At 37.0% G+C, this 27393-nt stretch overlaps 1 protein-coding gene across 3 annotated transcripts in view; it reads left to right on the top strand.

Annotated features, from left to right (window-relative positions):
- The window catches only part of TMEM117 (transmembrane protein 117), a 172525-nt gene that overhangs the window by 25044 nt on the left and 120088 nt on the right, over window positions 1-27393 (top strand). For all 3 annotated transcript variants that reach the window (XM_056481878.1, XM_056481877.1, XM_056481875.1), the window contains one exon: window positions 524-656. In XM_056481878.1, coding sequence (XP_056337853.1) covers window positions 524-656 — 133 coding nt within the window. The remainder of the gene's footprint in view (window positions 1-523; window positions 657-27393) is intronic.

Raw genomic sequence — 27393 nt, 5'->3', positions numbered from 1 at the left:
TAATACCATATCACATGATTACAGTGATCAGATCTAAGAAAAACCGTACAAAATTCTACACAGACTCATAATTTGATTTCCAAATTATATTAGGGAAGTAAATAATATTTGTCAGTGGACATACCTCACATACTTTACACTGTTTTAGGCATGAATAGCTGTCTTAGACATGAAAAAAAGGAAAATTATGTATGAATCACTAACCTTTTTTAGCATTTGAAATGCATTGTTATGTCCTGTGGTCTTTCTCATCATCTCTTAAAAATGCTACTATTAATAAGTTGTTATTTCATTTTTCCCCCCTTTTGGATTGCAAGTAATTTGTAATTTTGCAGCAATAATATCTTTCATGCTGAGCTACAGAAGAGTAGTTGGTCTGCATGATGCTGAGTCTGTCCTCCTCACACACAGTGGAATAATTGGATGTAGGAAGAAATACAGTTTAGTACTATATTTTGGTTTCATTACAATGTAAATATGTATTTACTGACTGACTGAAATACTTGTAATTTTTGTACCATAGGTCAATTGCTCCGTCTGAAAATGTTTCGAGAGGACCATGGGTCTTGGATGACGATGTTCTTCAGTACCATCCTCTTCCTCTTCATATTTTCTCACATTTATAACTTGTTCCTCATTATGGCAGGGAATATGAGGTGGGTTCCAGAGTTTATTTTTGTATTTTAATTTTTTTTTCTTTTAAAACTTTTTGATTCCTCTGCTTTTGGAAGTGGAATGGTAATTTAGGTGGAATAGTAATTTAATTGGCTAATTAGCCAAGGGGATAAAAATTTTAGTTATAAAAAATGGAGTCCTAGACTAATGTTAACAACTATTAAATCATGGTAGTAATGAATATTATATCTTTTCTATCTTTTTTTTTTTTTTTTTTTTTTTTTTTTTTTTTTTTTAATTATAGCTAAACTGATTTGAATTTATGGCTGAATGGTTTATAAGATTAAACATTGCTATTATGCCTGGGGAGGAAGTTCAGACTTAAAAGTAATTGAAACATTTAAACTTGAGGTACCTCATAGGTATTAAATACATAGTATAGTTCTGTTTTGCTTATGTAAAATAATATTTGCTGATCCAGTTTGTTTAGAATATTCTTAACTTTTTTTTCCCCATAAGGTGCTCTGACAGAGCAAAATTGTGTTTGGCTGAGGGATGAGCAGCTATCTATTATAAATGAATTTATTTTAAATGGACCTCTTTACATTAATTTTCTATCTTAAGACCTGCTTTCTCCTGTTATCTCAAAATTAACATCTCTTTCATTTGTTGATTTTCCTGAGAAAACCTCTATTATTAGTAATCTAATAGGTACGAAATAAATTCAGTGGACAAAAAACCCACAGCAATGTTGTTTATGAAAGGCAAGGTAGCATCTAAAGACTTCCCAGCAAGGAATAAGAAATCCAAAGTATTTATGAGTTGAAGAACAATGCAAATAATTAAATTCCTTGTTTCTAGCAGAATATCAGAACCATATGAACAGGCTGATGATGAGCAGTTTAATGGGCTGTAGTGTGGTGTTACAGATCTTAAGCATGTCAACAAAAATGTGCAGTGTTCAAAGTCCTGTAAACAATGTGACATAAAGAAACAGGTGAGTAGGAGGCAGACTGCCTGTCACTGAATGAGCATAAGCACAGACCAGCTGGGCTGATCATGAGATTGTGACATGAAAACTAAATGTATTGGTTTGAGCCAGGCAGGTAAAGCAGCAGACTCATCGACTGTTTTATGAAACCATCACAGTAATGACATGGTAAATATGGGTAGGTGCTCAATAACAGGTGGGATAATTAGGATGAGGAAGCAAGGAGCATTGCAGGTTCCTGGCTTCCCTATTTACGTAGTCATACTATTATTGGTGTTATGTTAAGATTTATATTTGGTATTCCTAATGTTCCATAAATTGAAACCAGCTAGCTGTTAGACAAAGCATTAAGAATTTTGAAAGCCTGACTCATGTCTGGAAATCAGATTTCATTTGTCCTTGTCCACATTCCTGCTTCCTGTATCTGTTACAAGCTTCCATTAGCTGACTGGAGAGATTGTGTGGCTATCAGAATCCATATCCATGGAAAAAGGCACAGCCTAGTACTAAAATAGCTGTGTCAGACTATGTGCCCTCTTGTTTTCTGTGGGGTGAAGCCTCTCCTTTCCTGGAGCTTGTGCCCCATCTCTGGATTTGCTGTGATTCTTCTGGGAGGTTCACCATAATGTGCTCATGGAATTGCATGGCTTTTTTCAAAGTGGGCTGAGGGCTCATTGCAGACATGTCAGCTCTCCATTCCAGCAGAAAAGGATATGGAACAGTTTCAGTCTCAAACAACAGAACTTCAATCATCAGTAAAACAGAGCTCTTGGATCAGTCCTCTCAAAGTTGGGATAGTACTTTTGAAAAGAGGGGTTCTACAACAAATGTCATCAAAGCCAGCTGCTCCATGTTGCCTTAGTGAAGTGTTTCAAGGAGTGCATTATTTTTTCCTGAGTAAATGAAACCTATTTACTTCATGGTTTGTACTTCTGTGCTAAAGAACAGCTCTGTCTGTATCTTTTACCTCAGTGCCTTACTGAAATGACTGTCACCACAGAGACTGGTTTCCAGGATGAAGGTCAGAGTTTGCCTGCATGAAGGTTATGGTGTTTGTGGAGGGAAACTGACCTTTGAGCCTGTGGGCTCCTAGGAAACACAGGCATCCCAGATTATACATCTTCCAATATGAGGGCTGTGAAAGCCTTCCTGTCTACAAGACTAAGTGAAAAACAGAAAAACTTTTTTGTTTTGTTTTGTTGTTGTTGTTGTTGTTGTTATTTTGTTTTCTCCTTGCAATGTCTCTGGATCATCTTTCCCTGGGTTCTGGCGCCAGGGATTCTGAAAAGTCTCTTTATGTCAGATGCTTGGTCTCATCGATGAAAATCCCTTTCTGGCACACAAGTAAGAGAGTCATACATCCTGCATTATGCCAGCATGGTTGATTACAGCAAAAGCCCCTTTGAGGGTTTGAAAAACCTTTGATGGAAAGCCCTGTCATATAATCATATCTAAAAAAGACATATTTTACAGTTGCCAAAATTGGGGATTTTTTACTTCACATGTATCTTAGTGCAGCAAACCTAAAAAAGTGTGAATATATCCCTTAAAAAATGTAGCAGTAGGGACTGTAGTTTGCAGGGAAAAGCACAATATGGATTTTGTTTTCAGTTTTGGTCCCCTCACTGCAATAAAGACATTGAGGTGCTGGAGCAGGGCCAGAGAAGGGCAATGGGGCTGGTGAAGGGTCTTGAGTCATAAGAAAAGTGGCTGAGGGTGCTGGGTTTTTTAGCCTGGAATAAAGGAGACTTAGGAGAGACCCTGTCACCCTCTACAATGATCTGGAATAAAGTGGTAGCAAGGTGGGGTGTCCATCTCTTCTCCCAGGCACCTACAGGATGAGAGGGAATGGCCCCAAACTGTGCCAGGGTGGTGTGTATTGGATATTAGGAAATGTGCTTCACAGAAAGGGTTGTTTAGCACTGGAACAGACTGTCCAGGGAAGTGGTGGAATCACAGTCTCTGGAAGTGTTCAAAAGAGGTGTGGCTCTTGGGGATATGGCTCAGTGGTAAATACACTGCTTCTCAGTTAAGAGATGGATTTTATGATCATGGAGGTCTTTTCCAATGTTAAGGATTCCATAATTATATGAACAAGTTGCTGGTATTTGAATATATATTATATAGCTGTCTGCTGGGTGAAAGTGTAACTATTTGCAATAAAAATTTTGTGACAGATTGGAATGTGTCTTTTAAAATTTAAAGTCACTATTTTTTTTTTTTTCAGTGATTTTTCCTTTTAGGTACTTCACAGTGTAGGGCACTGATCCACTGTACATAAGGTCACTGTTCTTTTAGTCAGAGCTGAATATCTGGTGACTATGTCTGTTACCAAAATACCATGGAATACTTTTTTTAAAAGTGAGGGACTTTGGTGTTTATTTATTATCTTAGATCATTTAGAGTCTTGAAATTAAGCAGTGATTTTGAGCTGTATAACAGATAAACAACATGGCTTATTTATTAAAGGCTGTATTTGAAACATAAATGAAAGGAAAAAACTTTTTTGAAAAGTGTCTTACAGCAAAACCACGTGGTGGCAGCAAAGGGCACATTTTAAGAAGCTAATTCCCATGAAAGTATAAGGGGATCCTTGCTATCAAACTTTTTTTTCTGTATTTTTCTGTGCCACAAGCAAATTCAGAGCCATTTATTTATTGTGTCTTTCTTTAAAGGAATTCCAGGTCTGGAACTTTCCAGGGACTGTCCCATATTTTTGTCATTTATATGTGACTTTTGTACCCTTGACATACTGAAGTATTCCAAGTCTGTACCTACACACATTGAAGTTTTCCCAACTGTATTGCTTTAAGTAGAGACTGTATCACCAAAGGGAAATCCATTTTCTCCTTTGGGAACCTGCATCAGTAAATACTGCTTTGATGTTTAACATTACAGCACAGTGATGTGTTTTTCATATGACATCCAAAAATCAAAATTGCAACTGCTTGTCTCACAAATGTCAGCTGTCTTGTCTTAGATGAAGAGATTGTCAGTTGTCCAAAGGATGCTCAGGTACCTCATTATTCAAAACTGTAAAGTGTCATCAAAATTAACAGACACAAACCCATTTTCTCTTTAGTGGCAAATTGTCACATTACTGTAGCAATAGTACAAATTGTTGGGATTGTCTTCTTTGAGTGTTGCATGTGTCAGGAGAAGGTTTGGTGTGAATTTATTACCTGTGCTGTCAAAAGGTTTTGGTTTTTCTTATTGAGCACTAGGAGAGAGTACATCTTTTTTTGGTGTAGTATTATCTTCTCTTACTGCTCATTTCTTTTGCAGAGAAAGTGTGACATTTCAATACAGTTTACATTGCTTGCAGAAATTCTTTAGGAATAAAAATGCAACTTTGATTCATGTTAGTTAGAGTTGTGTGGTGAATTTGGACCCAGTTACAATCTGCAGCTGGCAAAAAAAGGGCCTGTTAAAAGGGCATTTTGCATTTTGTTTAACAAGATCAAACAAGGAAACAGCTATTTATATATTTAAAAGCCACAATAATAGCTTTCTATTAAATACTTTACCCTTATCCAAATTAGTTACTGCTCCTTTTCCTTTTCCCCAAGATACAGATTACTGTGTACCTGGAAATGTGTATTTACTCAAAGCTTTAAAGCTACATGTTGTTCAGGATTCTGTGATTTAGTTTGATTGCTCATTATAGTCAAGAATTAGTCATCATTAGCATAATTGTAGAGTGAGATTTAGGGACAACAAAGACCTAACCACAGTTACTTTTCTGCAGAACTGCAAGGCCCACAGTGGATCTGTGAACACTTTCATAGCTGTATCTACCTGGCCACACCTTTTGTGAGCTTTATGTTGATGTATCCTTTGTGAATATTTGGTGTAGCTGTGTATTTATACCATAGTCATGTTTAATATTTGGCAAAGATTATAGTGTTATACTGTGAGCTTTAGGAAGTTCAAGCTTTTGTGAACTGCTGGAAGAAAAGGTTCCAAATCTGTAGGGCCTCTATGCTGTTCTCAGACACTAATACTTTTGGGCCATCATTCTTTCTCAAAATGTGTGTGGAAAACAGGAACTCCCTTAGAATGTGTATAGCTTCTAAACAGAATAAACTGTGACAGGTTTGTATTATGTAAAAGTGTATAGAGACAGAAAGTTTATTATGGTTATGCAAGTTATGGATGCAAAATATGCAGTCTGTAAGAGGTTTTCAAGTTAGACTTTTTATTGCAGATTGTCCTCCCAGCTGGGATCCTAAGGCACAGGTGTCTAGTGAGATCACAGCAGCAATAGAAACCATAGTTTGCAAGTCACTGTGATTGGAAAGTGTCTTCAGCCAGGATTAGTACTTGAAAATCAAAGTAATTTTAAATTCCAAGCTAGTTCATGGTGTTTCAACCTTTATAGCTAACTCCCACTGGTCAAAAAGTGCCTCTCCATGTGCTCAATCTGCCATATTGCTTCTGTCATCTGTGAAGTAGACTTCATCAAACTTTTCTTTCTTCTAAGCCAGGAAATGGCAAACAATAGAAAATACTTAATTTAAGTGTAATTACAAGATGATGACTCTGAAAACCCAAACTTTTTAATGACCAAGAAACTTGTTCCCCAAACCAGGTTCTCTGCAGAGAAAGGACAAAGGAGGTCTTGCACATCACAAAACAGTTGGCATAAAATCATCATAGATCCCAGGGATGATGGTATCCCAGGACACCAAAGAGCTCTCTTATCCATAAAGCTATCCCAGGAGTACCTCCTGGTTGTTGGTCTCAAAGGTTGCCAAAACTCCTGTGGCATAATTTGCTCTCTTGTAATGCAGGTTAATCAGAGTGGGAGCAATGCTAATCACTTTGGTAGAATGACTGAAATTAATAGGAATTTGTGGAGAACACTAAACAGTGAGAAAAAAATCAAAGCCAAATTTTTTCCCCATAAACTCTTTTAGATAACTTACAGGCAAAGCCAAACCACAGAATTTCAAGTGACAGATATCAGATTTGGAAGGAGTTCTTTGTCCAGATACAGGCAGAAGACACAGCTTGGGAGTTAAGTACTTGTCATGTGGGCTGACTGAATCAGTCTCAGGTACTTGTGAGTGTTTAGGTAGTTGGAGCACTGTTGTAAGCCCCCCTTCCTCTAGGAGCTTTCTTCCTATTGCCCAAAATCAATAACTGGTTTCAAGAAGGTTGTCACAGATAAGAGATGCCAGAGGGAAGAGCTGCAAGTGCTGAGCACAGCCAGACCTGTTAGCTGTGAACAGCAAGCACAAAGGATGCTGGAGGCTGTGGTGGGAGAACATGGGGGAAACACAGGCATGTCCAGCACCAGAGGGGTCCTGCTCAAGACAGAGGGACAAGTAGCCCTGTGGCTGTGTCCTGGCTGTCCTGTGGTGTTGCCATGGTGAGACTGATGTGACTGTAGGAATATTTTAGGGCTTTATAGACTGATTCCCTTCTCCTCCTTTCAAATAAATATATTTTCTAGTGCTGGGGATAAATGACTAGATAAATTGATCACGGTACAATGTTTTTAAACTGGCACTAGTACGTATTTTGTATTTGCTTTTTATTCTCTTAAAAAAAATTAATATTATGCTAATTTAAAGTGGAAAAAGTACTCAGTTTAAGGCATAGGTAATGACTACAATGTTACTTTTCTTATTTCATGCTCCTCTGTATTGAATTGATAAGTAAACATTGAGAGTGTTTTCCCTTAACCACACTATGACCTTGTTGCTGTGGCATTGTCTAGTAGGATTATGTGAAAATGCTCAGCTCCAGCAGCTCCCTTGCCATTTCAGGAGCTATAGCATTGCTGCTTCATTGGTTTCTTGTTTTCTTGGCCCATGACACACACAAGTTGAGTCCCCTGAAGATGAAAAATACTTTCCTCTAACCCAGATTATTGAGTTTCAAAGAGAAAAACAATCTGGGGAACAAGTTAGTGGGTTGTCCTGTGTTTGCAACTTATGAGGTGAGGTCACATCTGTGGGTAATATCTCTGTGTAGAAGGTCCAAAAATACCTCCTGAGGCCTGTTAGGATATAGTCCTTTTGGAATGGTCTGAGTGAAGCATAATTTCTTCTTGTTCAGTATATAATTTCTTTGATCATCTATCCTTGAATTAGAAAATCTGTAAAACTGTAATCTGCACTTCTAAGAGGTTTATCCTTTGCCAGGGAAACCTAAAATTGAGGTTTATCTTCTGAGAGGACCTACTGCCAATTTCCATTAGCTGAGGAGCTGATCCATTACTGTCTTATTTGCTTTTAGCTTACAGGAGGACATTGAGATAAACACTGTTTTAAAAATAGAAGTTTAATAAAATTTCCATAAAAATCAGTTTTTTAAGAAGAAAAGGCTTCTTGACACTTTTTATCCTTCTTCATTTTGGCTGCAAACCCTGGAGATACCAAGTACCTGGAATAGAAAGATCTGTAGCCCAGCTGCCACCCTGGTGAGACATTTGCTTGCTGTAGGTACTGCTGCTGTATTCTGTTTCTTGTTGTCAGAAGAGAGCTGGGGAGAGGAGCCCAGCTGTCCCCAGCACGCCTGCCAGCAGCGAGGTGGGCGGTGGCAGCAGATGGGGAGGCAGCCTGTTCCCAGCCTGGGGAGGCTGCAGTGGTGATGGAGGCTGCTGAGCAGGAAAGCCATGGCAGGGAAGAGAAAGAATGGGAAAGTGCAGGAAGAAATTTTGCAGGTGTTTGGTCTCCCCTGGCAGCGCTGATGTGATTCAGATGAACTCGGCCCACGCTGTGCTTTCAGCTCCCACGGGGTCACACAGGATGATGGTCTCTGCCCTCCTGACAGTCCTGGGTACTGCCTTGTGCTTGGAGGTGACTGCTTGTGTGGATTAAATTGAGCATTTGACGTAGTTCATGCCAGATTATGGCCCTAATGCTAGTAGTTAACCTGCTCTTGCTAGAGGGGGCAATTCGAAATATCTGTTTTCTTCACCATTTAGTAGTACAAAGGATAATGGAAGAAAACAGAAATCCAGGTTTACTTTCTGAGAAAATATGACTTGAGTTTATTTAAAACATTTAAGATTGCAGTCCTTACCAAAAGTACATGCATTTGTATGACACATTTTATTGTCATCTTGAAAAATCACTGCACAGGCATTTTTATAGAAATGTCTGAATTTAGCAAGTACATGTCTCCCTATTGCTTTATTGTTGGTGTAACCATCAATCACCCTAAAAACACAACTGTAACAAAAATAAGTAGTCAATTAAAAAAATATTTACGTGCATTTTTTCAGCAATTGCCTTCTTTCCAGGTCTTAAAGAAAATCTCTAAGTGTGATGTAAATAAAACAGTGCTTAATGATTAACCTACAGGGTTAATACAGTTTTTAGAAAAAATAGGATATCACTTGTAGGTGACACCTCTTCATTAATATGTTCATACCTCTACAAATCAGTAGATTAAGAAATGTGCTTGTACATATGATGTTATAAATGTTTGATGCCAATTAAAAATTTACTGCCTTTTTCCAAACTAGTAGATATGTATTTTTTAAAAATGAAAGTCTTCTATTTTTTTTTTCATCCATGAATTCTTATACTTTGGTTATAAAATGGAAGCTACAAACAGTTTTTGAGTTTCTAGAAAACCCTTGGATATATTCTAGTGAGAGAAAAAAGGTTAAAAATATCCAATTGTTTTAATCTCCATGAATGACATGATTGGAAATAGTTACCAGATAGTAAAGGGCACAAATTAAGGTGGTAGAGCAATACTCTATCTAATTCCTGCTACTTGCATTATTTTACCTGGTACCTAAGTTAATTAAAAATTAAACTAGCTGTGTTTTCACTATGGAATTGGACTTGAATCCTTAGTCTTATAGTTAGCAATACTCATATGCTAAGTATGGAGAAATCTTCCTACAAGGCCCACAACATGAAAAAAAGACATTATATTTATGGAGAAAGGAGAAATTTTAAAGATTTGATAAAGAAAATTTAATATACAAAAGTTCTCAGGACTTTAAAGGCTTTCTTGTTTATTTATTTTTTTCCAGTTGATTACTCAGATTGCTGTTTTTTCTCTGTGTGAGTCTGTGCCAAATCTTGAGTACTTTAGTCAGAATACCCACTAGATGATCCAGGATTTTTTGCTTGATAGTAGCTGCAGCCCTCCAGTTTCTTTTGCATGTTAACAAGAAATAGTGTCTTAGAAAGTCTTCAGTTTTTTTCACAACATTACACATTTTAAGCATTCCTCTACTACTCTTATCTATAGGTTTTGAAGCAAATGTTTTTATTTACTGTGCAGTAACAGTGTACAAAGTTTTGAGACAGGAAATGCTCCTATTGTTTGTTTTTTGTTTTTATTTTTTTTTTTCTTTTTTGGTGACAGAATTGCTTATTCTGTAGTTTCAGCACCCAAAGGAACTTCACATTCAAATAAGTAGTCAAAGCACCAGTTACAGAAAATTGAAGCAGATATTTTCAATAAAACATTGAATGCTTGCTGTAAAAAAGTTAACAAGCAGTCTAAAATTCAAGAATTGAAAATTCATTTTGAATAATGTACAGATAACTACTTATGATGGGACCAGATGGCAGGAAAAAGTTGTTAAATTAAAGAGATCTTTTTTATAATTAATGTGCCAAAAGCTTTTTCCATGTTATCATTCTTCAATTAAATTTAGTGTTAAAGCTTTAAAATTAGCTTGAAAGTTTCAGTATTATTTAGGGAAAATGCAGGTACATTCATTCTTGTCCATTCTGTAGAAATATTCTGTGAAAGAAGCAATGGACAATATATTTTAGTATGTAAGCATTTGTTTTTGAATTGATACCTGTATATATATATATATATACACACACACACACACAGAGATGCATATATATATGTAGATTAAGAGGAATTGTGATATATTGCTGTTTCTGAAAAAAAATGAAAAGATACTCTTTTAATTCTGTGGACATATAGCTTTCCTTAAATGCATTACTGGCTGTAGTTATCTAAAGAACTTTTCTCCTTTTTTTAAGTATGTAAAACTTTTAATGCAATTCACGATTTTGGGAATGAAAGAACTTAAAAATAGCTGAGTCCAAGAATTCCGAATTTGCATGCTGAAGTGGTATTCACATAGGCATGAAAAAAGGTTAATGTAACTTAGGATACAAACATTTTCCAATCCAAAACTCTCCATGCTAAGATTTTTTGCAGAAAATCTCTAAGTATAGGTTAGAAATGTTTTGCCACTTACCAATGCTCACCTAGGAAAACATAGGTTAGGAACTTATTTTTAGAGGCATTTTTACTGTAAGAGAATCAGCATGACTGTGATGGAGAGCACTGCTGGTTGTAAAAATTACAATGAAACATTGAAAATGACACGGTTAGAATCTATCTAAATGGAATCAACCTGTAAAATGAATTGTGATAAAATGACTTTCAGTGACACATGCTCTAAAAAGTGGAGTCAAGGTGCCCAATAGGTTCTGCTTCTTTCAGGTGACCCATTGTAATACCTCAAATCTATCTAAGACATAATGGTAACTGGGAATGTAAATTGGTGCTAGGTAACAGCAGCATTTGACACCTACAATTAGTCTACAAAGATGAATAAATGATAATCGAATCAAAAGAACAATTTTCTAGCCTTAAAATGCTGGTGAGGATAAAGGGAATATTCCTTTAGTACTCTGCAGTAGCAGGAGGATGATGTCTTGCTCTGTATGAAGTACAGTGAGGGAGCTTGCAGAGGCTTTTGTTCTTGTCCTGGAGGAGTGAAGGCTGGTCCTGTGGGCACTCCCTGGGCCTCCCAGGGTGGCAAGTCCATCCTTGACAGCAGAGGCAGAAATCTGCAGTTGTGATTGTGACACCAGCTACAAATGACCTGCATGTGCTGTGCTTAGGACTTAGGCTTAGGACTGAGGCTTGCAAGACTAAACAAAAACAACAACAAAAAAGAAGTGCCAAATTAGAGATTCAGAAGCATATCAGAAAAGCCTGAAATATTCCAGGGCTGAGAATACTCTTCTTAATCTCTGGTCATGTGTAGCATCATGTAGCATGGGGTCACAAAGTTATCTTCTAGTCTTTTTCAGAATAGTTTTCTCACAACATTTACCTACTAGAAGCATTCTGTGCTGAAATGATTTCCATATATGCATACAAAAAGATGAATGGAATTAGCATAGGAAAAATGAAGAAAAAAACCCCTGCCAGTAAGGTGACACCAAAATTCCACAAGCTGAGTATAACACCATCCCAAGCCTATGATCAGTTCTTGTGACTCAGAAACACTGATCTTTTTAGATATTTCAGTTTTGGACTTTTTCAAATAAGAACTGTCTACTCAGCTCTCATATTGGCAGGGTTGAGGAAAACCTTTTTCTTTAATCTGTTGCTGAATGCATCCTGTGTCCAGGAGACAGGACCAGGATATTTCCACACAGTGGATGTTAAGATCCGGGTACTCCTGGTTTTGCTTTACCTTGTGTTGCAACTCTGTAAATGCAACATAAGCATTAAATAAGCAGCGTCCACACAATGTCAGAGATTTGTCTTGAATTCTGTAGCTCTGAACATTGCAAAGAATTGCATGTTCTCATCTGGTATTGCTAGTTCCAGCTACTTTTCATTTAAAATGAGAACAGAGTGAAAATGGCTGTTAAAAATTTTTTTGTGATGAAGTTATTCTCGGGATTTATACATTAAAATTACAGTAGGCTGGGATAGAGAATTTGAAATGTTTTTAGGACCTCTGTGATTCTTAACCTAAGTTTTCCAATTTCACTCCTTCTTCTCAACTTCCATGGAAAAAGAAAGCCAAGGAAGGAATTTTGTTGTGTCCAAAGCACTGCTCAGACTTCAGGATTACAGACTGGGACTGGAACACTACTGAAGATGATTCATTGCAGAATAGTTTAAGTAAACTATTTTTTTTTTTACTTAGTTTAATAGTTTAATTAAATATTTTCTAATTTAATAGTTTAATTAAACTATTAATAGTTTAATAGTTTAGATGCTTATTTTGTGAAAGTCAGCAATTTCCTGTTTTGTTTTGTTTTGAAACAAAAGTGGCTGTGGTTAAAAAAGTCCTGTATGTAAGTCATCTTGTACATTAAAAAAGAAGCTGAGTGCATCTTGTTACAGACAATAAAATTGTGTATTTAAGACACTGAGTAGATCAGGTTTTAGTTGGATCAGGTTTTGGTATGGTTTAAGAGGTTGGAAGTGGGCTAAGTCTAGTCTCAAGAGAAAGAAGAAGGAAGTGAATATCACATTCCATCAGAGAGTATTTGTGGAAGACACAGCTTTTGAAAAGTGACCCAGTTCCCTAAACCAGCTGGATTAAGAAAATACACTGCTTGCCACTGGCTGGTGTCATGCCTGGCCTTCATGCTTTCATCTAACAGCCCACCTTTCCAGGTGTGCCCAAATGTGCTGCTCTTTACTGGTGCTTCAAATTCAAAACAAGCACTATGGATTGCACACAGAGGTAAAAAGCAGTGAAAGGTAGAAACCCATTCTTTTGAATGGGTTGAGGTTTTATGTGTCCCAATAAAAATTTTGAAGCTGTTTTGATTTTCTTCAGACTAGTTTCCTGATCTGTACTTTTCAGGCTGGGAAATTCAATAAGAAAAATATATTTTGTTCATTGGATGTTAGAGAAAGACTTTTTTTAGGAGTGGGGTAGGTGGGTCATCACGATAAGGAAAACTGGGTAGATGGAGCACACCTGGAAATACCTGTACCTCTCTAGCTGGTGATTCATGCAGAGATTTTTCACTTCCTTGAAAACTACACTGAAATTGTAAAATAAGAATTGAGTCAGCTAGAGGGCACTGTGGCTAAACTTTTGTAATGTACAGTTTAACGAGACCTGATTTAATTACCAGACATAAGCTGTAATGTGAAATTAACAGTAGCTTTAAAGTTACCTCTCATGTCTTTTGTCATATGTAGAATGCATCAAAATCACTTAAAATGCTGTTTGTCTTTCATGAGCTTTTGAAGGAACAGACAAAAGTATGCAGAACTGAGTATTACTGAAGTCCCACAGAAGAATATATTGACTATAAACTATATGGTTATTTACAGTACCATCTGCACATTTTAAGGTGCTGCAATCTTCTATCCATTACTCACATTTGTCTAATTGATAAATAATTTTTAAGGAAGTTGGTATTCATATGTTACACTAATATTTTTGTGTATGTAAATAAGTGACAGATGAGATTCTGCTATATACATCCAAAGTTGCTTCCCTGAGGAGGAATTCAGTGCAGTACATTCAATATTGCTTTTTGAGTTTATTTCATTAGTCTGAATGTTTGGGAAACTAAGTAAAACAGTATTAATTTTCTGTAACCTGCTTAGTTCCTTCACACAGAACTAGCAATATTTCAACTGTGAGATGTATCTCTTGGAAATCTTAACACAAAAAGGTTCCAGACTTTGACTTACTGAGAATGGCAACTTCTGAAGACACAAGGCTGGATTTAAAGTCAGATTTTGTTGCATTGATTTCCTTGAGGAATGCCTTAGCTCTCCTGTGACCTCATTTAAACCAGTAGAACAATCTACTATGAATTGGTTCTCATGTGAGTAAAGTACACCAAGCCTGTCCACAGCTGAACTGCTATGAATTAATCATTCAGGTGTCAGATAATCCACTCTAAATCACAAGGTAATCTCTGCTGCATAAGTGATGCATGCACAGCTGATGGAGAAAGTACGTAAACTTTACAAAATGTGTTTTTAAATGTATAGAGAAAAGTGTTTTGAGATATGTAAGGCTGTGATGAAATTTAAAATTAATGATTCAGAGCATTAGCTTTTGTTTTCTGGATCAAAATGTTGAACATCAAAGGATATATAAAATTATTTTTCACAATTCCAGAGTTCTTGGCTTAATACTTCATCAGGATGCAAAATGGCTATATATAAGGTTCATTAATGCAAAGTTTACATCTGACATGTCTGAATGTTTTTATCTACGTAAATCACATACCAGTTAACTGTGTTATTTAATTGCACAGTCTATTTGATGGAATCATTTATTAATCCCACCTAATTGGATGTGTGCTGGTAACTGTTATCAGTTGTGCAGTTCAGCTGGGATTAGTTTCATGCTGGGTGTTGCAGCTGCACCATTACTCAAGTGGTCTCTTTTGTCTCTGTTTTATTCAGGGAGATGACAGGTTAGGTAACAGCTGAGCCAGTTATTGGTCTTGGGTTTATTGGTGACTTGAATGCATGCTCAAGGCAAAGATAAAGTGATTTCTGTCCTTAGGGAGTAAGGTATTTTCTTCTCAGGCTGCTTATGGTTAAGCATATTCCTGGTTTTTGGACTTTTTTTTTCCAGTGTCATTGAAAAATGTGTGTCTGCACCTGTACAGCAGCACTAAGTATATCCTGTAGAACATCTGAATTTCCAGTAGGCTTGCAAACATTAAATATTGATATTGAATTTCTGTCACTCTAGCAATAGTTATTCTACTTCTCTGATACTACTGCAGAAAGTATACTTTAAAAATGTTGATTGGAACCCACTGTGCTGACTTAAACAAATGGTTACACTAAGTGAATTAAATTCACAATTTGTAAGATTTTATCTTCAGTCGTTTTAATTAAAGCTGTCTGTTTTTTATCAGTTTGGTTGTTCTTTACTTTCAATGAGAAAATTGTATAATAAGCCACAAAAAAAGAATGAACATTTATTGAGGTAGTTATGAAAAAATCAGATTGAGCTGCTCAAATCCTTAGATTACAGGGAAACTGCCCTGATAATTGATGAGAGGGTAATTGATTCCTCTCATTAAAATCCAGAGTCTTAAGGTAAAAGTAAACTCTCTGAATGAATGTTTTGTCATTTCTAAGGTATGTTTGAGGCAATTTAATGTACAATGGCTTGATTTTCTCTCACATACCTTTCTCTGTCCAACAGGAAACTTGTCTGGCTTCCCTCTGTCTTGTGGTATAAAGATCAAAACAGGAGTAACTCAGGGATTCAGTACAGTGCATGTTTAAATGAAAGTCCTCCTAGCAGTTCATTCTGCAAAAGATGTTTTTTATAGGTGTAATTTTGTATAACCCCAGAAGTCCACAAATAATTGGTTTTTCTTTATTATTTAGGAAAATTAATGTGAACCAGGAGAGTTATTGCTCTGTAGCTATTTTTTGTGACTACTTAAACTGTAATTTCATGTATGCGTAATGAAACATGAAAATTGCTTTTATTCTGATTATTTGATAATCTTTTAACCCAGCAAGCAGTTTTCATCCCTGTAATAATTCTGTGTCATTACTGACAATGTACTTTACATCTAGGTATTATAAAACCAAAGGTAGAGAAATACATTCTCTTGCACCTGTTTTTTCCTTGTTTGTGCATCGTAGTCAGATGGTTTGAAAGGCAGGATGGATCCAAGTCTGGTTTATACTGATAAAAATCTTTCCCAGGTAAATGAAGACACACAGATTGATTGTCAGGCTGTCTTTTTAATAATAAAATGTTAGAAGAGAATAGTGTGCATCCAGTTTCCTGCCTTGTGTGTAGGTGCCCAGTCACAGAGTTCTCACTCTGCTGCAGCCATCCATTCAGGTGAAAGTCCTCTCTTCACCCACTCCTGGGAGCAAGCCTGCTTCTCACTCCACTGAGCTTTGTCTGGGAAGATTTTATTTATCCCTTATCCAGTCCAACTGCCTGTTTATTGGAGGCTATTAGATATCACCTTGTTTTGAATATTAATGAGTTTGGCAGAGCCCAAATATCCTCCACCAGAGATGTCTGTCCTCTGCTGGTAACACACACTGCACTGAAGGATGTAAAGACAAGGTGTTTGGGGCACCTGGCATTCTCAGGGCTTCCATCAGGGCTCATCAGTTGATGAATACTGGGATACACCTGCTCAACTACATTCCTTTCTTTTGTTTTTTTATGGCCAGAAGGAGTTCTAGTTTAAACCACAGCTGATGTCTGCAACAAAAGTGTCTCTCAAATGTTTGAGTATAATAAAAGAGATACTTAAAAAAAGTCATGTTTGTGTTAAGCTGTGTAAAAACATACTGAAGAATTTACAGATCACATCTCCAACGTGCCTTTTCTTCCATTTTCTGTACACAAAATTGATGCTTTTTGAGATTTCTTCTAAGTAATCCCATGAAAGATAGAAGTTCTCTTCCAGATACCATAAGGAGTGATGACCTTAAAAATCTGGAAATGCTTTGGCACTGAAAGTAAATTTAGCAAGAAAGTGGGGAAGGAAGTGCATATGGATTTACAAATAGGAAAATCGGTCAAAGATGCTGGCCTGTGTTTATTTACCCATCTGAGATTCTGGTTGTGTGTCTGATTCTATTTGGCATTCTGTTTCTGTGCTATTCTATTTGGAAAAGTATCCTTTAATTCAGTATATATTATTTAAGAGTTGCAGAAAGTACAGAGCTGGTGTATCAAGCTTAACTAAATATCCATCAGAGATGGAATGAATATTTTGTCATTCTCACAATGCTGCTAAACACATAGGAAGGATCATATGCAAAATGTAACAAAGCTGCAAAGAGTGAGATTGTGAATTGCTAAAGTATTATGTGAGAGAGAGGTCAAAGGCTGGTGAATGCTTCACAAAGATGTTTCAGTTTTGTCAGCAATCTTATGAATTCACTTCCATCAGACTGTTAACTACTCTTTTAGTACAAAATCTTGTTCTTTCCTTTAAAAGACGCTGCTAGTGAATGAAACAGGCAACACATACATAAGGAAGTGAAAACAGAAAGGTGTTTTGAAGATTTTTTTGGTGTTACAGCAGAGATAACTCTGTACATTTCTTGGGGTACACTGTGTATTCTAGATCTGTCCAAATCCTCCTGTTCACAAATCTGTACTAAAGACAAAGGTGCTGGTTTCATTCAGTCTGTCTTCATTCATTCACGCATACAGCACCTAACAGACACTGGACTGAGTATTTTCAATCAAATGTTTTCTCTAGAGTTGTAAATTATTAGCTAAATAAGCCATCAGTACCCTGACCCTAGAGAGTGACATCTTGTTATAAATACCCAAAGAAGGAAATGTTGAAAAGCTTGGCAGTATAAATCAGCTCCTCTCAGTTTCTCTGACACCCACACATACACATGCACATGTGTCGTGGAACACATTAAACATTCAAATCCTTAAATTAGTTCTGTATCCACCCTTATATTTGCAATTTTTATACTGTTTATCACCACAAGTGTGCATGTTATGGTTTCATTTTTCCAAATCCTGTAGGTAGCACTTTTTTATTGCATGTCACTGGTGTCATTTTGGTTTTGTTGTCAGACTGCTAAATGACAGTGAAGTGTCTGCAGTATACGTAAAGCAACATCTTGTAATAGACTGTAGGTCCCATGTGAGACCTGAAGATGAATACATTTAAAGTTGTAGCAGTATAGGCTGAAAAATTGTCATCAATGATCTGATTATGATGTGTGCATGTACTACTTTTTGACATGCCTGTATGCATGTTGATGTAAATCTTCCATGAAGATTGGTGACAGCATTATGACCTCCAGTTAGCAGCTCCCCCTCACTTAACTACATGATATTACTTCACAGAAAGAATATCAACAGTTCTGCTCCTACAGGAGAACATGTAGAAAATCTGAAAAGCTGTGTACCAGTACTGCTAGTAATGTGTGCCTGTGTTTTCAGAAACATGTGCCTGAGTCCCAGGGATTATCTGAGCAGGAATAGGATGCAGGACAATAAATTAAATTTTAGCTACCCTTGTATAATATAAACACAGTGGATTAGTAAAATATTACAGAAGTGCAAATGAAATTAAGGTGTTCTTGATTTTTGTCCACTTATACCAGAATGTCAGAAATCTTTTCGACTGATACTATTCTAAAAAAAATTTGCTGGTTTAAGAATTTAGGTGCATGGGAGGCATCTCTCTTTGCCATCATAAATTCTACCAGTTTATGTTTTATGTAATTCACAGACTTTTGGAGCCAGGACATTTCCAAGATTAATGATTTTAACAGTAAAACCTTGCTACCTTTATTCTCTTTTGGTATTTAGCTTAATCTTTCTATAATAATGACGTTACTTGCTTTTTGGCTGAATTTAAGAGCTCTCTACTATCAATAATCTCCCATGTAAATACTTGTACAGTGTAATCAAGTCCCCTCTTAATCTTTGCTTTGATCAGATAGACACAAATTCTTAAGTCTATCAGTGTAAGGCAGGATTTACAGCCCTCTGATTATCTACTATATGTATTTTTTTCTTTTTTTTGATAGCATTTTCCTTCAGAGTATCAGAATCTAAAACAGAACTGTGAAAATACACATGCTGTCCAAAAATGCCTCCATATTGACAAGGAATACCATTGTTGAAGTCTTGATAGCTATTCCTCTGCTTATATTCCCAGGGACATTGTTATTCATTGGCTGTAGTACTGCTTTGGGACCTTGTGTTTTGTTAGCAGTAATGATGCTCATACTGTGTTTTCACAGATGATATTCATCTTGTTTTACAGATTAGGATTATTTTATTGTATATTAAAATGTTATTTGAATGAATACAATGTAATGTGTAATGGATGAACACATCTGTAAATGATACAGATGACATAATTGCACCTCTGCTTTTCAGTGTAGCTCTGTGTTGCGTGCAATTTTTTAAAATATGAACTTGTAGTGTTTTCAAGTCAATGACAGTGGATCTTGTAGGACCCCAGAACAAAATGTACATGACTGCATCTTATAACACAAAATAATTCACTGCACATTCTTTTAGATATCACCTGTGAAAAATTGATTAGGTTTTGCACTCTGATGTGATCAATTTAAAGGGCTGTATTCTGTTGCTGCCACACATGATGTATGTGTTTGCTAGATGGCCACTATTTGGTGGGGCTCTTGAAACAGGATTTTTGAGATGACTCACCTGCATGAGTATTTTAAGAATACTTACCTACTTGAAGACTATCATATGCTGAAATGAACCTTTTCAGGTTGTTTGTGATAACCAATAGAGTGAAATAGTGTCAAAATAGAGTGAAAAAGTCAATGGAAGCCTTTTCAGAATATGGATAGTGTTTTGTTTTGGTTTTGTTAGTTGTTTTGGAATTTTGTTAAAAATTTTCACCCAGCTGTTTATGCATAAAGTACCCTTTTAAAAGGAATCAGATCCATAGGCAATATTGTTGAGAAAGGTGCTGTCTTGGCTCCTTGAGAGCTCACCTTTCCTGTTACTGAAATCAGTGGAGCTAAATAAACTCCTATCAGCTAAGGATCTGGCTCAGCTTCTGTAATAAATTTTCCATTCACTGGGTAAGCTGACAATCAGATGTTTTGAAGTCAATATTTTGAGAGAAAAAAAAATGTTGCTCTGGAGATATCTGTCTCTCCTTTATCCTTCTTCCTCCCACTACCTCCAAAAATACTCCACTTGCTCTCCCAGAGCGGGTGAAGTTTCAGAGAACATGAGGAGGAAAACAGAGCTGTCCTTTCCAAGGCGCCACACTGATGAAGATACCCTTTTCCTGGGTGATGTACTCCACTGCTCCAGGCTTTCTTCTCTCAGTCTGTTTTTTCAAACTCAGATGCCCTTATTGCAAGAGAATATTTTTTTCCTTGAAGACCATTAAATTGTTTTCAGACCTGTATTTTTAGCAATTTGGTGTTAGGTACCACAGCCTGTGGTTGTGGATGAAGTTCTGCATGATGTCAGGCCAAACTCACAGTGACAATTAGGCCATTTGACTGATAATGTAGTACAGGAAAAACCATATTGGGAATTTTGTTTTCCTTTCAGTGGAATACCAGTGACTGGTAAAGACTGCAGGCATGAAATACTTGTCTTATAGGAGTGTTTTCTCCTTGCTACCATCTGTGAAAATTTGAAGCTTTAAACATTTATGTCATGCATTTCTGTGTGGGAGGTGTGATACTTTCAGTTTAATAAATGAGTCTTAGCTTGTTTACAGTATATCAGAATTGACTATAATTTGGACAGTGTGCATCTGTTCTGGAAAATGTCTAGTGTACTTACTTCATAATGGAGTGTGATTATGTTTAATTTGATTTCTTCTGCACAATGAAGCATAATTAATATTTAATTTGTAATCCTTCGGTAATACAGTATGAGGCTCCCGTCAATTAATTGGAGGCAATTAATTCATTAGCTAGAAATGATAGTATCACAGGAATGATGAGCATACATAGCTGGGCAGTGAAAATATCTGTGGGAGACCAATAAGTGTAGTTCAAGTCTCCAGGCCACAGATTTTCTTCAATAGTAAGCAATTTGCTGCAAAGAGATGTGCCTGTACTGGTTTTAAAATCTGTTTTTGCATTGTTAGCTCCCCCTAGGAGTCTGACTTTATTTGTGTGTGAGTTGCCATTTGTATTGGAAATTTCAATCAGACTTCTGGGCATTTGGTTTGGTTTGGCCTCTGTCCTGCCTTTCAGGAGACAAGTACTTGAGGGAAGGTTCAGGGAAGGAGCAGGGACAGGCACACTACTGAGGGTTACTTGATATCTTGGTTAATTCAGGAAACCTTTTTTTTCATTTCTGGCAAGAGGTGAGCTTTCCCACCTGAAAAATGGAAAAAGAGATTCAAAGAGGGGGGAAGGAGTAGAGCCTGAGAAACAGAGCCCTCTGCCAGCCCCTCCTAACTGTTAGGCAAATTGTATGGAGTATCCAGCTTACAGAGCTGCACACAGACCACATTAGGTACAAATTCTTCAGACAGATCAATTTGCTTGTCACCTCAAGAGAAGGGACTTACAATGTTTCTTATGTACTCAAATAGCTAAAGGACTTCATATGACTCACCTGGCACATTAAACATAGCTGAATTCTTACAGACACAATGGGCTCTCTTCCTATGGTCTTGACTTCTCTTCTGAGACCACCTCAGGGCCGCCAGTTTGATTCTCTTCTCCTTGTCAATGCTGCAGCAAAAAAGAAATATCTATTACTATCTATGTGTTTCACATGAATGGGCTAATTTATTGATGTGCTCTGGTCTGTGTTATCTTCACAGGACCACTTTAATTGGCAGAGTCAAGAAATACTGTGATTGTCTTGTTCCTCACTGTTATTTATTTGATGGAGGCTTTCTTTCTGCTTCCCCACATCTGTTTGCATCTCTTTCCAGAAGAGCAGATCTTAGGCTGGTCCTGCTGTGCCTATATGTCCTGGACTCAACTTTGCATGGGTGGGATCTACCATTCCTGAAGAACTGGCCCTTATTATCACACCCACTGTGAAAACTTACCTCCTGATGCAGTATATATGTTTTGACCTTGGGTATCAAAACCTATTTCTGTTGAGATCCTATATCCATTCCAAAATAATTTTGCCCAGTTTATCTTGTCAGGTCAATTTTGTCCTTGCTTGGAAAAGTCATGGAATATAACCTCTTTCACAGTTTGATAAAGTCAAAGTGACAAGAACAGGCTCTGTGCTAAGCTAGGACTAACTGCTAACTTTTTTAAAAGGATGAGAATAAACACAGACTCATCTTGCTTCCAGCTAGTCAGGAGGGGCCTGTGCAGCCTATATCTGTGCTAGCAAGTTGCTTAGCAAAATAGGATTGAATCTGTAAAGAAAATAAAAAGAGGTGCTGAGGACTGAGTATCAATACATTTGATTTGGGGGGTGTGAGGGGGTTCAGGCTGGCTCTAATCTGGTACTGGAGTGAGCAGTGCCCCTGCAGCAGGAGCATAGAAAGTGGGAGCTGAGTAGAAAGCTGGGACCTCAGTAGTGGTCAGCCTTCCCTTTAGTTTCAGTATTTTTCTAGTAATTTCCAATATTCCTTACCACTGGGAGGCAGCTGATGTCTAGGTTCCAACACAGCACCATTCTGCACAGCAGCCTTGAAAGTGGTTTGTGTTGCAAACAAACAGATGTTCTGTAGAGAGATGTGGAACAGCATCTGATCACATACAGTGAAAGCTCTTTTTGTTCTGTCTCAGGATAAGTAAGGCAGCACATTGCTTCCAGGCCATTAGGCTGGTTGTAATAATTTCCTTTTGTGCCATTGCTCTGAAGTTCTGTGGATCACTAAAATGAGACATCTGAAAACCAGTGACTCTCTAGATGCAATACTGCAGAGAAGAATATGGGCTAAACTGAGATAACCAAATTTTTATTCCTATCTACTTACAATGTTTATTTTTTGTAGAAGTATCTTTTTTTTTAATAGATGCACCAAGTTATGATTTCCTGTTGATATTGTGCGCCAAAGACCATTACAGCTTCAGAGAAACTTTATTGTTCTGCTGTTCTTTTGGGGAGAAAAAGCTCTTTTGTTATTGGCATAATTTGCTGCAGTTAAAATATGCACAGCGGTACCACAAAATGTTAAAAAATATTCTGAAACTATCAGCACTTCAAAAAAACAGTGGTTGGTTGCTCTGTAGAATTTTCCAAAGTGTCCTTGGATGCAATTGTGTTGTACCAGGAGGAACATGAAGAGATTAATAAATTATTTGCCAGTGTTGTTGCCAGCATATACATAAATAAAATACTGTTCCTGTGTGTTTGTTTTCACTGGGACCCAGAAACAATAAAAACTTCTGTGGTGATACTATTTTTTATAGCTTTCAGACCTATATTCTGGTCCTGTATAGCAGTACTTAATACTACTTTAGCATATGCTACTTATAGTTATATGAGTTTTCTTACATGAATTTCAAATTCCACTTTTTTCAAACTATCTGCATTTTTTGCTTAAATTGGGCAGTCTGGAAAATACTTACTTATTTTAAATTCCTGACAATTATATTGGCTATTTCCTAGATTTTGTGTTAGGAGACAGATTTAATAACACCCTCTGTTCATATTGTTTCTTCTTTTATAATTTTGTAATTTGTAATCCTTTGTATGCCTTCTGCTGCTGTTTACTTTAATTTTCTCTTAAATGGTCTACTTAAGCCTCAAAAATGGCATTCTCTTCAGTGGTATCCAGGAAACAGAAGTGGAGAATCATTTGTTTAAAATAAAATCAGGATGATGACAGGGAGGACCATGGCCATCTTGAATTAATGAAGTTATTGTACATGCAAGGTCATCACCAGGTGAAATTTCAGTTTACAATGAAGGAAGAATCACATGAGGAAACACACATAAAATGGAGTTCACTTTCTGGGACATACAAAACAAAAATCAAATAAATAAAAGAAAACACCAGAAAAGGAAATTCATAGACTTGATATAGATGAATTCCCTAACTTGTCCTTGTTTGCATTTTTCTTCCCTTTGTTACATCTCTATGCAAGTAACTCCCTTAGAATTTATTATCACTCCTTATGTATTAGAGCAGCAATTTAGCTGGCACCAGACACCTTGCAAAAGAAAGCTAAAATTCTGCTTACTGCCATTGAAAAAAGAATTGTTATTACACCCAGTTAGTAATGAAGTGGAGCAGAGCAGAGTGAATGATTTTTTTTTTTTTTTTTTTTGCATATTTCCTCTATTGTACGATCTCTCCTGTATATCCCTTATCTCTTCATCACTAAAATGGAGTTATTAAATCTGCTGGACAACAGTGCAGTTTTGACTCAGGGAGGAATGCTCCCATTGAAAGCAGCACTTCAAAGAATATTTTGTTTGCTTTTCATGCCTTGTACCCTTTTTTCTAATTCTTAATATACAAAAGCCCCACGAACTTGGAATTTTTGCTTCTTTTCAAAACATTTTAAAAAGTTTTTCAATCTGTTTGTTAATCAAATTAAAGGTCTGCCACCAAAATGTGACCTGTTTGTTGTGGCTTGCAGAGTGGAGAACCTACACCGAAAGCTTTTCCCCACCTGCCTATATCACCAGAATATTAATTTTAAAGAATTTGATCTTGGTGCCTGCAGGTGAAACCAGTTAAGGCAACAAGAAATTTTCATGAGCAAATTACTTGAACACAGTACAAGGCAGTGAAATTCAGGGGTAATACTGTACTGCTGTTACCATTTTGGATCTGAAATACACTGAAATAGTTGTGTGTGGTAGAGTAAAAATACAGCATAGTCTTGTGTGAAGCTGGTGATGAGTTCTGCTTAGACCAGGGTTGCTCTGTGCAAGCACATCAGATGGCATCTGAAACTCAGAACAAAGCATTAATTTTGCAGGGTATGTCCTCTCTTCAGAAGTTTTGCAGGAAGACTTTAAGGCTTTATTCTATCTACTGCTCAGTAATGAAGGCTTTGAAAGGGACAGTCTGACTGAAAATACTCCCATTCCAAGGATATTTTTCTGCCTGTGGACCACTGAGAAAGAAAAGAAACAGCATCTGTCTGTGGATTTATATATTCAGGAGAGGGAACAGGAGAAGGAAAGGTACATTTATATCTGATGGTGCACATTGTTGGGAATCTTACTCATGCTTTGTGTACATAGAGTTTTGGCATCAGCAGCTGCAAAACAAGAGTGAAAATAGAAAGCTTCTTGAGAAGCCACTTCAGACACTGAAAGCTAGGAGAGGGTAACTATGTGAGGCCAAGAGCAAAGGAAAGAGAAATAGAAATAGCAAAGTATAAATATTTCCAAATCAGGTTCCATGTAATAGAACTTCTTCACATGCACTTGTAGATACTTGTAGATGTCCATGTTCAAAATATCTCATTTTCTGCTTTTCCTAGCTTCATTTTGACCACTGCAGTGGAAAAAACCCCAAGGTTAGGTCTGCTTATGTTTTTGTACTGATACCTTAGTAATGAGGCCTTACAGCAACTTTAAGTAATTCCAATCTCTTAAAAAATAAATTCTGTAGTAATAAAAGTAATTCCCTTTAGCAGTTATGTACTTTTTTTTAAGCTACAAGGAGATGCATCCTTTATGTAGCTATGTCTTGTACCAGCCACTAAATCTGATGCAGAAATTGTGGTAGGGAACTTGGGTGAAATGTCTGTATTTACAAAAGTTACTGGTTTCAACAGTGGGTTGAAACTCTTTAACTACTAGTTTTCAGCACTCCTGCAGCAAGTCATTAAAAATGTTTGCACATTGCCACTCCTGAAGTCTTCCCCAAATTTGTTCTGCATATGTGTCTGATTTCCCTGCGGCAGATTTTTCTTGACGTCTGCTGTCAAGACAACTGTAGCTAAACTGAGGTGGAAAATGCTGTGGCTCTTCAAGTGTGCTGTTTGACCAAAATCTGGTACTCCAGACAGACCCAGCAGGGTCTGAACAAAGCAGCCAACCAACCCTCATAAATTTGTATTACAGTTGGATAAAACTTTTAATTATGAATTTTCCACAGAAACTGTACTTTCTACTAAATTTAAATTTTAAACAGGACACTATTTTTTTTTAAGCTTTTAAGGAAAGATAGTTTAAAAATGATGGCTTTTAAAAGGGTTTTCCATTACTGCTTCCATAAATCTAGGTCACTGTGGTGGTTTATGAGATTATGGGAGGTATAGTTTGGATAAGTCTTGTCTTCACTATTCCTTGTCATCAATATAACTTTACAATGTGCTGAATCTTTTCTGGTAGCAGGATAGTCCACAATACAGCATAGAAGATATTTTTTCAAAACTAAATTTGGAGCTGAGTTTTCAGACTTCATCTTCCATCAGAAAATTTTCTGATATAAATGTTTCGACCCTACTTCAGGGAAGAATGAATATTGAAATAATTAATATATTAAAAATTGGGAAATTATCTTTTTTGCTAATTTAAACATGCATGTAAAGTTAATTGACTGATTAATATTTTTTTCAGGCCTCTGTAGAAAGACTTGGCAGGGCATTCACTGGCTTGTTAAAAGTAGGCACAATCAGGAAGCTGAGGTCAAGCCTTTAAGTACTGAGGAGGAGTAGAATTAGTTGTCTTTAAGCTACAGACCATTTATAAAATCAGACTTTTAAGCTGCTGCCATATAGGTGACCTGTATAATCTATTAGTGATTTCAGGCAAATACTTTTTTACCTACTAACCAATGACTAGAGAATGTAAAAACATCTTTACCATGAGACCCTATGACAAGTTCTTAGGGAGATAACAAATATATTTGCCATACTTGGCAGCAACAAAGTCTTTATAGTCTTAACGTGATTCAAGTGATGCAAACAGTTTATTAACACTGTTGCTTGTATGAAACATGTCTGTATTTAGTTCTTTATTAAGTTTTTTGCTGTCAGTGGCTCTAAAGCTAGACATTTTTTATAAATAAAAATGTGGGAAAGATATCTGGGTTTCCCTTCTTGCTTTACCCAAAAAATGCTTGCATTACCAAAAAAGCATGACCCAGCAATGTGCACATGCATCCCAGAAAGCCAGTGTTTCTGTGGGCTGCATCAGAAGAAGTTTGGCCAGCAGGTTGAGGGAGTTGATTGTGCTCCTTTACTCCATTCTCCTGCTATCCCATGTGGAATACTGTGTCCAGGTGTGGGGCTCTGGTGAAAGACAGACATGGACCTGTTAGAGCAGGTCCAATGAAGAGAGGGCTGTAGCCCCTCTCCTGTGAAGTCAGACTGAGAGAGTTGGGATTTTTCAGCCTGGAGAAGGCTCTGGGGAGACTCTGTAGAAGCCTTTCAGAATTTGTGTACTTGTGCCTATTGTATGTTTGAATTGGCTCCACTGGAACAGCACCAGCAAGGTACTGATGGTGGATCATAAGAAAGATGGAGAGAGACTTTAGCAAGGTCTTTTATGACAGGAGAAAGGTCAACACTTTTAAACTGAAAGTGATTGGATAGAAGGAGGAATTGTTTTTTGATGAGGGTGGTGAGACACTAGAACAGGTTGCCCAGAGAAGCTGTGTGTATCCCATTATTGGAAGAATTCAAGGTCAGGATGGGGCTTTGAGCAACCCACTAGTGAAAGGTGTCCCCACCCATGGCAGGGG

The sequence above is a fragment of the Oenanthe melanoleuca genome, chromosome 1A, assembly GCF_029582105.1.
Source record: "Oenanthe melanoleuca isolate GR-GAL-2019-014 chromosome 1A, OMel1.0, whole genome shotgun sequence".
Lineage (NCBI taxonomy): Eukaryota > Metazoa > Chordata > Aves > Passeriformes > Muscicapidae > Oenanthe > Oenanthe melanoleuca.
The sequence above is the reverse complement of the archived record's forward strand: the minus strand, read 5'-3'. Positions and strand labels throughout refer to the sequence as shown.